Raw genomic sequence first — 15,040 nt, 5'->3', positions numbered from 1 at the left:
GTATTCATTTCATCTGATCTCCTTGCCTTCGTTCTTTCCTCTGTTTCTCCTCTGCCTTGCTGTCATTTGTCTCTTTGGCTCACTGCTCTTCTATTTTCCTTTTGTTGCCAAGTCCATGTTTTGGGGCATTGACATGTATGGTTATTGATCTGGCCAAGCCTTATCCTCTGACTTGACACCACACCCCTGTGTTGCATCCACACCATATGCTTTGCAGTTTTTCGAAAACACCAAGTTGTTTTATACTTCCATGTCCTAGGGGTCCTTGTCATTTGATGGAATGTTAATCCTCAAATCTCAGTAAGAATGGCACCATCTTTATGAATTCTTCCCTGATTATACTCTGTACAAAGGTTTCCTTCTCTGGGCTCCAGAATACCATGTACACGTCCGCTGCCACTGAGTCGTGTTGTGTTTGTATGTGCATATCTTGCTACTTTTCTGTACGGGAATCTCTTCCTTTCTATCTCTGTATTTCCAGTGACTTGTTCACGGTAGTTACCTAATAAAGGCTGAGCTGGGGAATCATCGCTCTGCAGCTCGTTCTCTCCACGTATGTTTATTCCTCAGTATGTACATTTCTTTCTTTCTTTTTTTTTTTGAGACTGAGTCTCGCCTTGTTGCCCAGGCTGGAGTGCAGTGGTGTGATCTCGGCTTAGTGCAGCCTCTGCCTGCCAGGTTCAAGCAATTCTCCTGCCTCAGCCTCTTGAGTAGCTGGGATTACAGGTACCCACCACCATACCCAGCTAAATTTTTTTTTTTGTATTTTTAGTAGAGACAGGGTTTTATCATGTTGGACAGGCTGGTCTTGAACTCCTGACTCCTGGTGATCCATCCACCTCATCCTCCCAAAGTGTTGGGATTATAGACGTGAGCTACCACACCTGGCCTAGTTTGCACATTTCTGTTCTTAATTCTTGCTATTCTATGGTGAGAAGAATTCAGGGAAAAGGGGTCAGGTCTGATGGATCCCTTATTATGGGCCCCTTCCCTTGCCCATCACTTTCCTGGATCTCTCTCTTGACTTCGTGGAGCTTGCTAAAGTTTCCCGAAGGACAAAGGAACAGTGGTCAGTGTTGAGACCCCATACCAACTCCTGTTCTTTCCCCAGCTGGACGAGTTCTATATTGGACAGATTCCACTGAAGGAAGTGACTTTTGCAAGGCTGAATGACAACGTGCGGGAGACCTTCCTGAAGGATATGTGCCGTAAGTACGGCGAGGTAGAAGAGGTAGAGATCCTTCTTCACCCCCGTACGCGCAAGCACCTGGGCCTGGCCCGTGTGCTCTTCACCAGCACTCGAGGCGCCAAGGAAACAGTCAAAAACCTCCACCTTACCTCCGTCATGGGCAACATCATCCATGCCCAGCTTGACATCAAAGGTGAGGACTCCTGTGCCTGCCACTCAGGCTTGGCCTCCAACGGAGGTTGTACATGCAAATGCCTGTCAGGGTCAGGCAGGCACCCAGGGTCATGATCTGAAACTGTTGGGGCCAGTTGTGTTTCTGAAATCAGATCAGATTTTAGAGTGGAATTATGGTACATGGATTTGTGTGTGTGGTGTCTCCAGCAAGGTTGGGCAATAGGCCATAATCAAGCACATAACTATCTGTTAAAAAAAAAAAAAAAAATCATATGAAGGGTTGTACTAGGTAGGATGAATAGATTGTAGTAAATCAGCCCAGGTCAGGTTGGTTGGTTGGTTGGTTGGTTTTTGAGACAGGATCCTGCTGTGTCACCCAGACTGGAGAGCAGTGGCGTGATCTTTCCTCACTGCAGCCTCCAACTCCTGGGCTCAGTCACCCCAGCCTCCTGAGTAGCTGGGATTACAGGCACGCACCACCATAACTGGCCAACATTTTTTTGATTATTTGCGGAGATGAAGTCTCGCTACACTGCTCAGCCTGTTTTTAATTTTTCTTTCTTTCTTTCTTTTTTTTTTTTTTTTTTGAGACGGAATCTCGCTCTGTCACCCAGGCTGGAGTGCAGTGGCACAATCTTGGCTCACTGCAACCTCCACCTCCCAGGTTCAAGCGATTCTTCTGCCTCAGCCTCCTGAGTAGCTGGGATTACAGGTGCACGCCACCACGCCCAAATAATTTTTGTATTTTTAGTAGAGATAGGGTTTCACCCTGTTAGCCAGGCCGGTCTTGAACTCCTGACCTCAAGTGATCTGCCTGCCTCAGCCTCCCAAAGTACTGGTATTACAGGCGTGAGCCACCGTGGCCGGGCTGTTTTTTCTATACGCTGTTCTATAACCTGTATAGGTTTTAATGCCAGATTCACTGGATTTTCTGTGTTTTTTGGTTTGAAAATTTGAGATAGTAAAGGAGCTGTGAATGCAAGCGAGGTGATCTGGGCTTCTGTGTTGAGTGATGAGGAGCAGTGGGGTCTGTGGCGAGCTGCAGATTGCAGTATTGTCTGAAGGAGGCAGCCGTTAGTAGGCACTGGCCAGTTTGCAAGTGGGGATGAGGTTTAACATTCCTGAATTTGATTTGTAAAAGAAAGCCAGCCATCCTGGCTAACACGGTGAAACCCTGTCTCTACTAAAAAAAATACAAAAAACTAGGTGGCGGGCACCTCTAGTCCCAGCTACTCGGGAGGCTGAGGCGGGAGAATGGAGTAAACCCGGGAGGCGGAGCTTGCAGTGAGCTGAGATCCGGCCACTGCACTCCAGCCTGGGCGACAGAGTGAGACTCTGTCTCAAAAAAAAAAAAAAAAAGCCAGGGCCAAGATGCGGTGGCTCATGCCTGTAATCCCAGCACTCTGGGAGGCCAGGGTGGGTGGATCACCTGAGGACAGGAGTTCGAGACCAGCCTGGTCAACATGGTGAAACCCCATCTCTATTAAAAATAACAAAAATTAGCCAGACGTGGTGGTTCATGCTTATAATCCCAGCCACTCGGGAGGCTGAGGCATGAGAATCACTTGAACCTGGGAGGTGGAAGTTACATCATACCACTGCACTCCAGCCAGAAATACGGGTTTTTGTGTGAAATCTCATGGTTTTAAAATACCATGTTTCCCTTCTCACAAGGTGTTTCTGAGGTGTTCACGGCGCCTGCGGGATCCGTTAGTCCCCAGGTTGCTCTTCTGCAGGCTTTAGTTTACAGGATAAAGAGCATGGGGTGATCAAGCCTCTGGGTTTGAATTCCAATTCTTTCACTGACCAATTATGTGACTTTGTGTAGGTCACTTTTAAGCCTGTAGAACAGAGGTACTGATGCTTCCCTTCTGGTGATCCAGCATGGGTAAAATAAGTAGAAGTGTTTTTGGTAAATCGTGAAGTGTTGTAATATATGTTGTTTGTGGTAGTTCAGAGGTAGAGATGAGGTAGAAGATCCCAAAGGTAGAGTTATGGTAGGAGAACTGAAATCCTGAAACCCAGACTCCAGAAAATTGTAGGAAACTTGAGGACTGAGAAAGAAGCAGGAATACCAGATCAGGAAGGAGTTAGTGTCTCCATCTGACAATTGGTTCCCGTTTCCCTCCCTCCAGGACAACAACGAATGAAATACTATGAACTAATTGTCAATGGCTCCTACACCCCTCAGACTGTGCCCACTGGGGGCAAGGCCCTGAGTGAGAAGTTCCAAGGCTCGGGTGTAGCCACTGAGACGGTGAGAAGCTTGTGGCTGCCACAGCCCCTAGCCATGTGGGCATGGTGCCCGGGTGCCCAGAGCAGGAGCAGTCTTCGGGAGGTTCCGGGCTTCCCTGTTAAACATAAGAAGAGCCAAGCAAAGCTGCTGAGATGCTTTCAAAAGACAGGGAAATAGGATTCCTGGTTTGGGGAAGGGCAGGTTTTCAAGTGGTGTCTTGAGCCCATTCCTCTCTCCTTGCCCTGCTCTGTCGCTCCAGGCTGAATCCCGCCGTCGCTCTTCCTCCGACACTGCTGCCTACCCAGCAGGCACTACTGCAGTGGGCACTCCTGGCAACGGCACCCCCTGCTCCCAGGACACAAGCTTCTCCAGCAGCCGACAAGATACCCCATCTTCCTTTGGCCAGTTCACCCCTCAGTCCTCCCAAGGAACCCCCTACACGTCTCGGGGCAGCACCCCCTACTCTCAGGACTCCGCCTACTCCAGCAGGTACAGAGCAGACCCCGCCTGGGGCCCCGCCCGCAGAGTCTGGGAGCTGCCACTGGGAAGAAGAAGCCCAGAGTCTCTCCAAGAGGGAATTGGAAATAATTTGTCTTAGTTTTTCTGTGGATTCAGTCAACAAATTGCTGTCCTCAGGGAACACACTAGCTAGGAACCCAACATATAGCTCTTCTTTTGAGGGCAGACTAGAGGGGCTTTGGGCCCTAGGACCCAGGACGCTCTGGTTTGGTCGTAGAGAGCTGAGCCCACCTAACTCCCCTGCTTCTTCTCCAGCACCACTTCAACCTCCTTCAAGCCCCGGCGGTCAGAGAACAGCTACCAAGATGCCTTTTCCCGCCGCCACTTCTCTGCATCTTCAGCCTCCACAACCGCCTCCACGGCCATCGCCGCCACCACTGCAGCCACCGCAGCATCCTCCGCCTCTTCCTCCTCTTTGTCCTCATCCTCCTCGTCATCCTCTTCCTCCTCGTCCTCTCAGTTTCGTAGTTCTGACTCAAACTACCCAGCGTATTATGAAAGCTGGAATCGCTACCAGCGCCATACTTCCTACCCACCACGCCGGGCCACGCGGGAAGATCCCCCTGGAGCCCCTTTTGCTGAAAATACAGCTGAGTGCTTCCCACCTTCCTATACCTCCTACCTGCCCCCCGAGCCCAGCCGGCCCGCCGACCAGGACTACCGGCCTCCTGCCTCAGAGGCTCCACCCCCGGAGCCTCCAGAACCTGGCGGAGGCGGGGGTGGAGGAGGGCCCAGCCCTGAGAGAGAAGAAGTTCGGACTTCCCCCCGCCCAGCCTCACCTGCCCGCTCCGGCTCCCCAGCCCCAGAGACCACCAATGAGAGCGTGCCCTTCGCCCAGCACAGCAGCCTGGATTCCCGCATCGAGATGCTGCTGAAGGAGCAGCGCTCCAAGTTTTCCTTCTTGGCCTCTGACACAGAGGAGGAGGAAGAGAACAGCAGCGTGGGCCTTGGGGCCAGAGATGCAGGGAGTGAGGTGCCTTCCGGGTCAGGGCATGGGCCCTGCACACCCCCTCCAGCCCCAGCTAATTTTGAGGATGTGGCACCTACAGGGAGTGGGGAGCCAGGGGCTACCCGGGAGTCTCCCAAGGCAAACGGACAGAACCAGGTGAGATTGGGGTCAGCCAGAGGAGGCACCTGGGCTCTGGGAGTCAGGGTTGGGCCTAGGGGAGAGGGAAGGGAACTAGACGATAAAGTAAGGTTTGGGACAACAGAAGCCTTCTGTGACCCTCCTCTGCCCCCGCAGGCTTCTCCATGCTCTTCTGGAGACGACATGGAGATCTCCGATGACGACCGGGGTGGCTCACCCCCTCCGGCCCCGACGCCCCCTCAGCAGCCTCCGCCGCCTCCCCCTCCCCCGCCTCCTCCTCCTCCCTACCTGGCGTCCCTTCCCCTTGGTTATCCTCCCCACCAGCCTGCCTACCTCCTCCCACCCAGACCTGATGGGCCGCCGCCCCCTGAGTACCCCCCACCTCCTCCACCACCCCCGCACATCTATGACTTTGTGAACTCCCTGGAGCTCATGGACCGACTTGGGGCTCAGTGGGGAGGGATGCCTATGTCCTTCCAGATGCAGACCCAGATGTTAACTCGACTCCATCAGCTGCGGCAGGGCAAGGGATTGATTGCCGCCTCAGCTGGTCCCCCTGGTGGGACCTTTGGGGAGGCCTTCCTCCCATTCCCACCCCCCCAGGAGGCAGCCTATGGCTTGCCCTATGCTCTGTATGCACAGGGGCAGGAGGGCAGAGGGGCATACTCGCGGGAGGCCTATCACCTGCCCATGCCCATGGCAGCCGAGCCCCTGCCCTCCTCCTCAGTCTCGGGAGAGGAGGCCCGGCTGCCACCCAGGGAAGAAGGAGAGCTGGCAGAGGGCAAGACCCTCCCGACGGCAGGCACCGTGGGCCGTGTGCTCGCCATGTTGGTCCAGGAGATGAAGAGCATCATGCAGCGAGACCTCAACCGCAAGATGGTGGAGAACGTGGCCTTTGGAGCCTTTGACCAGTGGTGGGAGAGCAAGGAGGAGAAGGCCAAGGTGAGGCCAGCACCTGGGACCAGGGAGCCCTGGGCTCTGCAGGAGGAAGTGAGCCTCTGACTCCTCCAGGCTGCACAGCTCAGAGGAGACAGGTAACAGAGGCGAGTGGAGAGAGGCCGCAGGCCCTCAGGGCTGCCCTGACTGGGCAGGGGAGTTGGGGGCACAGAGAAGCAGGCACAGATGGGCCTGGGAGGCAGCAGAGCTTTGTCCTGGTTCCATTGCTTGGTTGCTTGTGGTGGACAAGGCCCTTAGGTCTCTTCAAACTTTGGTCTTCCATTTTGCCATTTGTGAAGTGGGAATGGTGGCTATTTCTTAAGGCTGGTGGGCGAAATGAGCAGACTTTTGAGAAAATGCCATGTGGGGGCTGGGACAGGTGTGACCAAGATATGGAGCAGCAAGTAGATGCGTTCTGTATTCCTGGGGTCCGGGAGTAGGTCTCAGGCAGGAGGGAATGCCTGGGTTCTGGGCGCTGGGGCTCAGCCCCACTGCTGCCTGCAGCCATTCCAGAATGCGGCCAAGCAGCAAGCCAAGGAGGAGGATAAAGAGAAGACAAAGCTGAAGGAGCCTGGCCTGCTGTCCCTCGTGGACTGGGCCAAGAGCGGGGGCACTGCGGGCATCGAGGCCTTCGCCTTTGGGTCAGGGCTGCGAGGGGCCCTGCGGCTGCCTTCATTCAAGGTACTCAGAACTGTCGTTTTGTGGGGTAGGGTGGGGAAAGGGAGAGGGGTGCCCCCTTCCTTGGGATAGGGGTGGTCAGGAACTATGAGCGTTTGAGCTCTTTTTTTTTTTTTTTTTTTTTTTTTTGAGACAGAGTCTTGCTCTGTTGCCCAGGCTGGAGTGCGGTGGAGTTCACTGCAACCTCTGCCTCCCGGGTTCAAGCGATTCTCCTGCCTCAGCCTCCTGAGTAGCTGGGGTTACAGGCGCCCGCCACCATGCCCGGCTAATTTTTGTATTTTTAGTAGAGGTGGCGTTTCACTATGTTGGCCACGCTGGTCTTGAACTCCTAACCTCAGGTGATCCACCTGCCTTGGCCTCTCAAAAGTGCTGGGATTACAGGAGTGAGCCAGCGTGCTCTGCCTGAGTATTTGAGTTCTAAACGAGCCCCATCTTCTCCCTATTCCCCAGGTAAAGCGGAAAGAGCCATCGGAAATTTCCGAGGCCAGTGAGGAAAAGAGGCCTCGTCCCTCCACTCCTGCTGAGGAAGATGAAGACGGTGAGCAGGGTCAGGCATAAGGAGAAGGGGTGGTCTGTGTGGGTTCTGATGGGAGAGCAAGGGTCGGGGATGAAGGGGTTGGGTCGTTCTGAGGGCAGAGCCAGGTGGAGGTGCAGGGTTGAAATGCAGCAGTTCTGAGAGGTGTGGGATACACCAGGTAGGGTTATTCCTGGATTGTAGTTGCGGGTCTTCCTCTGGTCTGCTAATTTACATTTTATGTATTTTGGGTTTTTCCACCCATGAAATTCAGTGTCTGGAATCACGGAATTCCAAGTTAAACGAGGCATCTCCCCAAGTTTCCCACCTGATGCTCATGCCCTCCTACCACCTTCCTCCCAGTGTGCTCGAGTTTCAGCCCTTGCTTGATAGCTACCATGGCCTGGAAACTTCCCCACTGAGTCAGATCTGCTTCCCTGGAGACCCACTGGCCCTCGTACTCTTTTCTTGGGCTAGGCATAACAAATCAGCACCCGCTTCCACCCGACCAGAAAATGATACAAGATCAAATGGGCAGGACATATTTAAAACTGTGTGGGCTGGGCACAGTGGCTCTTGCCTATAATCCCAGCACTTCGGAGGCTGAGGCAGGAGGATCACCTGAAGTCAGGAGTTCAAGACCAGCCTGGCCAACATGGCACAACCCTGTCGCTACTAAAATTACAAAACAGCCAGGCATGGTGGTGTTCACCTGTGATCCCAGCTACTTGGGAGGCTGAGGCACGAGAATCACTTGAACCCAGGAGGTGGAGGTTACAGTGAGCCAAGATCATGCCACGGCACTTCAGCCTGGGTGATAGCATGAGACTGTGTCTTAAAAAAAATATATATATATATATGTATTATTATATATGTATTTTTATATGAATATATACATATATATGTATTTATATATTTGTGTGTATACATGTGTAGATATGTGTAGATATGTATATATACGTATATATGTACATATATGTGTGTGTATGTATATGTGTGTATATATATGTGTATATATATGAAGGCCAGGCACGGTGGCGCTCACCTGTAATCTCAGCATTTTGGGAGGCTGAGGTGGGTGAATCACGAGGTCAAGAGATCAAGACCATCCTGGCCAACGTGGTGAAACCCCGTCTCTACTAAAAATACAAAAATTAGCCAGGTGTGGTGGCGGGCACCTATAGTCCCAGCTACTCGGGAGGCTGAGGCAGGAGAATTGCTTGAACCCGGGAGGTAGAGGTTGCAGTGAGCCAAGATTGCGCCACTGCACTCCAGCCAGGCGACAAAGTGAGACTCCATCTCAAGAAAAAGAAAAATACATATATATATACACAGATGTATATATACCTGAAGTCAGGAGTTCAAGACCAGCCTGGCCAACATGGCACAACCCTGTCTCTACTAAAAATACACAACAGCCGTGTGTGTGTATATGTGTGTGTGTATATATGTGTGTGTATATATGTGTGTGTATACGTGTGTGTGTGTGTATATATGTGTGTGTGTATGTATATGTATGTGTATATATATAAAGGCCAGGCACGATGGCTCACGCCTGTAATCCCAGCACTTCAGGAGACTGAGGCAGCAGGATTGCTTGAACTCAGGAGTCCAATACAAGCCTGAGCAACATAGGTAGACCCTGTCTCTACAGAAAGTTTTAAAAATTAGCTGGGTGTGATAGCATGGCCCTTTATAGTCCCAGTTACTCAGGAGGCTGAGGCAGGAGGATCGCTTGAGCCCAGCAGGTTGAGGCTGCAGTGAGCTGTGATCACACCACTGCACCCCAGCCTGAGTGACAGAGCAAGACCCCGGCTCAAAAACAAAAACCAAACTATGAAACATGAGGTAACTGTGAGGTGTTTGCGTTTCTCTGGTGAGCTTCCAGATTCTCATCTGTAAAATGAAGACCATCAGGAAGATTGGTAATAGTGTATGTAAAGCCGTTGTGCAGGGCAAGTATCTTGTGGTTGATGGTAAATTTCCCCAACTACCACTCTGCTGGCCTAGACCCTGAGCGAGAGAAGGAGGCTGGAGAGCCTGGACGTCCGGGGACCAAGCCCCCGAAGCGGGACGAAGAACGAGGCAAGACCCAGGGCAAGCACCGCAAATCCTTTGCTCTGGATAGTGAAGGGGAGGAGGCGTCCCAGGAGTCCTCCTCGGAGAAGGTGAGGGCCTGGGCGCTGGCTCCCAGCTGAAGCCTGCTTCCCCATAGCCAGCATCTCTGTGGTTGGAGCCCAGGCAGCTGTGCCTGGTGGAGGACCAGTTGTCCCTTTCCTGTTGTTAGTCCCCATTTGTCCTTTTTCTTAAGGATGAGGAGGATGATGAGGAAGATGAGGAAGATGAAGATCGAGAGGAAGCTGTGGATACCACAAAGAAGGAGACAGGGGTGTCGGATGGTGAGCACAGACAGCGGAATTGACTTTGGGCTCGGAGGAGGGGTTCAGCTGCCTGGCTAGCCCTTTTCTGAGCCCACATGACCTTCCTTGGGCTTGGGGTCACCTTTGCCCTCTGCGAGGGCATCTGTTTGGGCCACATTCTTAGGAACCCTTGGCCCCTTGACAGCAATAAGCTCAATGCTCAAAATGCTCCCTCCTCCTGCTCCCTCTTCTGCTGAGACATAGCTGTCCACAAGGACAGCCTGGAAGAATCTTTTTTTTTTTTTTTTTTTTTTTTTTTTAATGAGAGTCTCACTCTTGTTGCCCAGGCTGGAGTGCAACGGCGCAGTCTCGGCTCACTGTAACCTCCGCCTCCTGAGTTCAAGTGTTTCTCCTGCCTCAGCCCCCCTAGTAGCTGGGATTACAGGCACCTGCCACCACACCCAGCTAGTTTTTTGTATTTTTAGTAGAGACAGGGTTTCACTATGTTGGCCAGGCTGGTCTTGAATTGCTGACCTCAGGCGATCCACCCACCTCAGCCTCCCAAAGTGCTGGGATTACAGGCGTGAGCCACTACACCTGGATTTTTTTTTTTTTTTTTTTTTTTTTTTGAGACGGAGTCTCGCTTTGTTGCTCAGGCTGGAGTGCAGTGATGCGATCTTGGCTCACTGCAACCTCCATCTCCCTGGTTCCAGCGATTTTCCTGACTCAGCCTCCCAAAGTGCTGGGATTACAGGCGTGAGCCACCACACCTGGCTGATTTTTGTATTTTTAGTAGAGATGGGGTTTTATCATGTTGGCCAGGCTGGTCTCGAACTCCTGACCTCAAGTGATCCACCCACTTCAGCCTCCCAAAGTGCTGGGCTTTCAGGTGTGAGCCACTGCACCCAGCCTCTTGCAGCAGTCTTGACTGATTTCCCTGTCTCTGTTTCTGTCCTTCTCCCTCTATTCCAGTTGATTTTCCAAACTGCTTATAGAATCTCTTTCCTAAAAGGCACCCCTGACCCTGTGACTTCCTTCCATAAGGTCCTTCCTGACAACCTGTTCTCCACAGGGTGTCCCCCCAGCCCAACACTGTGGGCCGTTTTTATCTCCTGGCCCTGCTGTGTTCAGCTCCATCTCGCCCTCCTCCAGTCCCCTTCCCAGCTGCCACCACCACCTTCTAGTCTAATTTACCCAATTCTGTTCCTCAAAAACTGTGAAATTCTTCAGTTTCTTTGAGCCCTTTCCATACATGAGCAGTCTCAGAGTATAGAACCTGTCGTGTTTTTTAAGCTTTTCAGCCCAGAATCCTTTTTCACCCAGTCCTTCGTCCAGACTGAGTCCCAAGACCCACTTTGGGAAGGTTCGAGTGCCAGAGCAGCCTGCCTGCCAGTCTCCAAGCCTCCACTTCCTCTTGCCTCGGACATCCCTGTGTAGTCCCCATGTCTGCGTGGTGGACTCCTTGTCCTTGAGTTCACCTTATCCCCCGGATACCTTCCCTGTTGGGCCTCTTTAGACAGAGTCTGGGGCTTCCTTTGCCATCCTCCCCGCGTGCTGATGTTTATCTCACAGTGAAAATGGTTTGCTTATGCAGCTCCTTGGTCTGTTGGACTTCCCCGTCCCTAGCCCAGAGCCCAGCATCCACAGCAGGGAGTGAGTGAGGAGCCCACGGCTGACCAAGTGAGGTCTGCCCACCTCTCCTGACTGCCCCTTCTGGATTTCCAGGCGAGGACGAGGAAAGCGATTCGTCCTCCAAATGTTCTCTGTATGCTGACTCAGATGGCGAAAATGACAGCACATCGGACTCCGAGAGCAGCAGCTCTTCCAGCTCCTCATCCTCCTCCTCCTCATCGTCCTCGTCCTCCTCGTCCTCTTCATCCTCTGAGTCCTCCTCTGAAGATGAAGAGGAAGAGGAGCGGCCAGCAGCCCTTTCCTCAGCCTCCCCGCCCCCCAGGGAAGTCCCAGTGCCCACACCAGCACCTGTGGAGGTGCCAGCGCCAGAGAGGGTTGCAGGCTCCCCAGTCACACCCCTGCCTGAACAGGAGACATCTCCAGCAAGGCCTGCAGGTAGGTGCCATAGGGGTGTCGGTTGGATCTCTGTGTGTGTGTGTGTGTGTGTGTGTGTGTGTGAGAGAGAGAGAGAAAACAGTGGTGCTTGCATTTATTGTGTACTTCTAATAGTGTGACTTTATTAGAAAAACATACAAAGAAAATGTCACCATCTCTTGTCATTCCCTTCTGGAGACATTGATTGTCTGACACACTCAAACTGCACTGTCATGGTGGTTTACAGAACCCCAGGCTAAGCTGGCTACTAAAGTAAAATGGGTTGGTCTCCTCTCAAGTTAATTAAGGAGAAAGTGCCCAATTGAGTAAGTTCTTCCTCCTAATTTTTCTTAAGCCTGCTCTTCAGTGAGTAGTGATTAAGTGCAGGTGATTAAATGGGCAAATAGGTAGAAAACAAGTATGAACATTAACACAGAACTTGGTTCTAGCTGCTTTCCTTTGTGGATTTGTTGTTATACTCTAGCACATTCGCATAGCTTAGCCTGCTGTGGGAACCACTCTTTGAAGCAATAGGTATTTATTGAGTGCTCATTGCAGCCAAACAGTAGGTGCAGGGGATGGGATGTTGAGCCTTGCAGGCAGCATTCTCACTCATCAAGCTTACAGTCTATAGGGAAAGACATCTTCATTGAGTAACAAATACATAGGAGGCTGGGCATGGTGGCTCACGCCTGTAATCTCAGCACTTTGGGAGGCCGAGACAGGCGGATCACGAGGTCAGGAGATCGAGACCATCCTGGCTAACATGGTGAAACCCCGTCTCTATTAAAAAATACAAAAAAATTAGCCGGGTGTGATGGTGGGCGCCTGTAGTCCCAGCTACTTGGGAGGCTGAGGCAGGAGAATGGCGTGAAACTGGGAGGCGGAGCTTGCAGTGAGCTGAGATCGCTCCACTGCACTCCAGCCTGGGCAGCAGAGCGAGACTCTGTCTCAAAAAAAAGAAAAGACCAGCCTGGGCAACATGGTGAAACCCTGTCTCTACAAAAATTAGCCAGGCATGGTGGCACATGCCTGTGATCCCAGCTGCTTGGGAGGCTGAGGTGGGAGGATCGCTTGAGCCCAGGAGGCAGAGGTTGTAGTGAGCCAAGATCACACACCACTGCACTCCAGCCTGGGTGGCAGAGCGAGACCCAGTCTCAAAAAAAGAAAAAGAATACCTAGGAAAACCTGTGGTTACAAACCATGAGAAGCACCAGGAAGAAGCGCAGGGCAGGCAGCCGGAGCACACCTGCAGAAGGAGGAGGGCTTCCTGCTGAGGTACTGCTGAGCTGAAGTCTGTGCAAAGCAGGCAGAACAACTGGCTTAGCATGTGCCAAGGCCCTCCGGCAGGGGAAGAGCAGGTTCAAAGACCTGGGGAAGAAAGCCGACCCTCCAGAGGGTTGAGCACAAGGGGGTGGTGGGGTGGCTGAAACTGGAGAGGTGAGTGAGGGTTGGGCCCAGCAGACGTATAGGCCAGCCATTGTGAGGAATTTGGCCTTTATTTTGAAGTAGAAACCCATCAGAGTAATGACATGGTCATATGTGTGTTTCAAAAAAATGTAGTGCAGAGAGAAAGCTTGGAAAGGGGCCACAGTGGAAGTAGGGTGCCTCTTAAGTGGCTATTGTAGAATGCAAGGCGAATTATGGTGGTAGCTTGGACTTAGGTAGATTGGACAAGGATGGATCAAATAAGTCAGTGTTCAAGATGTGCTATGAACTTTAGGAGGCCGAGGCGGGCACATCACTTGAGGTCAGGAGTTCGAGACCAGCCTGGTCAACATGGTGAAACCACGTCTCTACCAAAAAATACAAAAATTAGCCAGGTTTGGTGGTGTGTGCCTGTAGTCCCAGCTACTCGGGAGGTGGAGGCACGAGAATTGCTTGAACCTGGGAGGTGGAGGTTGCAGTGAACGGAGATCATGCCACTGCATTCCAGCCTGAGTGACAGAGTGAGACTCCCATCTCAAAAACAAGATGTGCTGTGAAGATGTATGTGGCCTCCCCGAGGCTCCCAGTTGCACATTGTTGAGAATCCATGGTCTGAGATAGGCAGCGCCCACAGGAAGACCTCCTCACACTGATGCACTCTACTAAGCTCCAGACTCCGTGAGAGGGGAGTTGAGGCTCTCATTACACCTCAGATGACTCTCCAACCTCTCCTGGGCCCACCGGGTAGCAGAAGGGCCTGTGGGGTCACCGGCAGGTCTGAAGGCATGGCTCTTAATCCTCTTCCACTCTCATCAGAGCAGGAAGGAGAGGGGCTCACCGTATCTGCATTTCAGAAAGCCCGTTCTAGCAGAAGGAGGAGAGATTTAGAAGAGGGGAGGAAGGAGGTGGGTGACATGAGGAGGTTTGAAAGGATTCTGGTGAGCTTTAATGGCATGAACCAAAGCCGAGGGGTTCTAATGTGGCAGAAGAGTGGAGTAGAAATGGGGGTGAGGATTGGAGGGAAATTTAGGAGGTAGGATGACTTGGTTAAACTTCCCCCAGAAAAGAAACTCGGGAAGAAAATCAGGATTAGGAAGAAAACTGATGAGTGTAGTAGAGGTAGCGTTTGAGATGCCTCTGGGGGCTTCCCGGTAGAAACAGTGGCCGTTGGATCCATGGTTCTGGGGTCTGGAAAGAATGGTAGGCCGGATATGAGATCGGTGCTTAGGTCTTGGAAGTACAGCAGTGAATTCACTTGTAGACCCAGGTAGGCGAGTGGAGGGAGATAAAAGGCAGAGCCTTCCCGTCCTGTGAGAGCAGTAGGCAAGCAGGGCCCGAGGAGGCTGAGAGGGGTGACCAGAGGCGAGAAGGGAAGCAGGTAGTGGAGAGGTTCTGCGAAGGAGGGAGTGGCCTTGTATCACCAGACCACTGGCAAGGCTGAGATAGGCAGTATCTGTTGGATTTGACAGTTACGAGGTCATTGGTGACCTTATCAGTTTCATTTGAGTGGTTCAGACTGAAGCCAAGGTATAGGGTGTTAAGGAATGAGGGGAGGGGAGTTTTCTGGAAGGGTGGACCACTCTTGCTGAGATAAAAAGGAGAGTTGGGGCCGGGGGCAGTGGCTCACACCTGTAATCCTAGCACTTTGGGAGGCTGAGGTGGGCAGATCACTTTAGGTCAGGAGTTCGAGACTAGTCTAGCCAACATGGTGAAACCTCGTCACAAATAAAAATACAAAAATTGGGCTGGGTGCAATGGCTCATGCCTGTAATCCCAGCACTTTGGGAGGCTGAGGCAGGCTGATCACGAGGTCAAGAGATCAAGACCGTTCTGGCCAACACCAACATGGTGAAACCCCATCTCTACTAAAAAT

At 52.1% G+C, this 15,040-nt stretch overlaps 2 protein-coding genes across 6 annotated transcripts in view; one reads left to right on the top strand and one right to left on the bottom strand.

Moving 5' to 3' along the window:
* The window catches only part of LOC126944241 (zinc finger protein 688), a 437,324-nt gene that overhangs the window by 399,183 nt on the left and 23,101 nt on the right, over positions 1-15,040 (bottom strand). Inside the window, exon 1 of one of the 2 annotated variants that reach the window (XM_050773560.1) lies at positions 5,125-5,128. The exons of the other annotated variant lie outside the window; for it this stretch is intronic. The gene's annotated coding sequence lies outside the window, so the exon portion shown is untranslated. Of the gene's footprint in view, positions 1-5,124; positions 5,129-15,040 lie in introns of those variants that run through there. 2 annotated transcript variants of the gene reach the window in all.
* The window catches only part of SETD1A (SET domain containing 1A, histone lysine methyltransferase), a 28,522-nt gene that overhangs the window by 3,253 nt on the left and 10,229 nt on the right, over positions 1-15,040 (top strand). For 3 of the 4 annotated variants that reach the window (XM_050773439.1, XM_050773438.1, XM_050773440.1), the window contains 10 exons: positions 1,112-1,382; positions 3,499-3,620; positions 3,859-4,088; positions 4,374-5,223; positions 5,362-6,147; positions 6,646-6,822; positions 7,270-7,357; positions 9,344-9,501; positions 9,645-9,732; positions 11,419-11,760. In XM_050773439.1, the coding sequence (XP_050629396.1) occupies positions 1,112-1,382; positions 3,499-3,620; positions 3,859-4,088; positions 4,374-5,223; positions 5,362-6,147; positions 6,646-6,822; positions 7,270-7,357; positions 9,344-9,501; positions 9,645-9,732; positions 11,419-11,760 (3,112 nt within the window). The remainder of the gene's footprint in view (positions 1-1,111; positions 1,383-3,498; positions 3,621-3,858; positions 4,089-4,373; positions 5,224-5,361; positions 6,148-6,645; positions 6,823-7,269; positions 7,358-9,343; positions 9,502-9,644; positions 9,733-11,418; positions 11,761-15,040) is intronic. The other variant, XM_050773441.1, reaches the window with a different exon arrangement.

This window comes from Macaca thibetana, chromosome 20, assembly GCF_024542745.1.
Source record: "Macaca thibetana thibetana isolate TM-01 chromosome 20, ASM2454274v1, whole genome shotgun sequence".
Taxonomy (NCBI): Eukaryota; Metazoa; Chordata; class Mammalia; order Primates; family Cercopithecidae; genus Macaca; species Macaca thibetana.
Note: the sequence above shows the minus strand (reverse complement) of the source record. Positions and strands in the feature narration are given on the sequence as shown.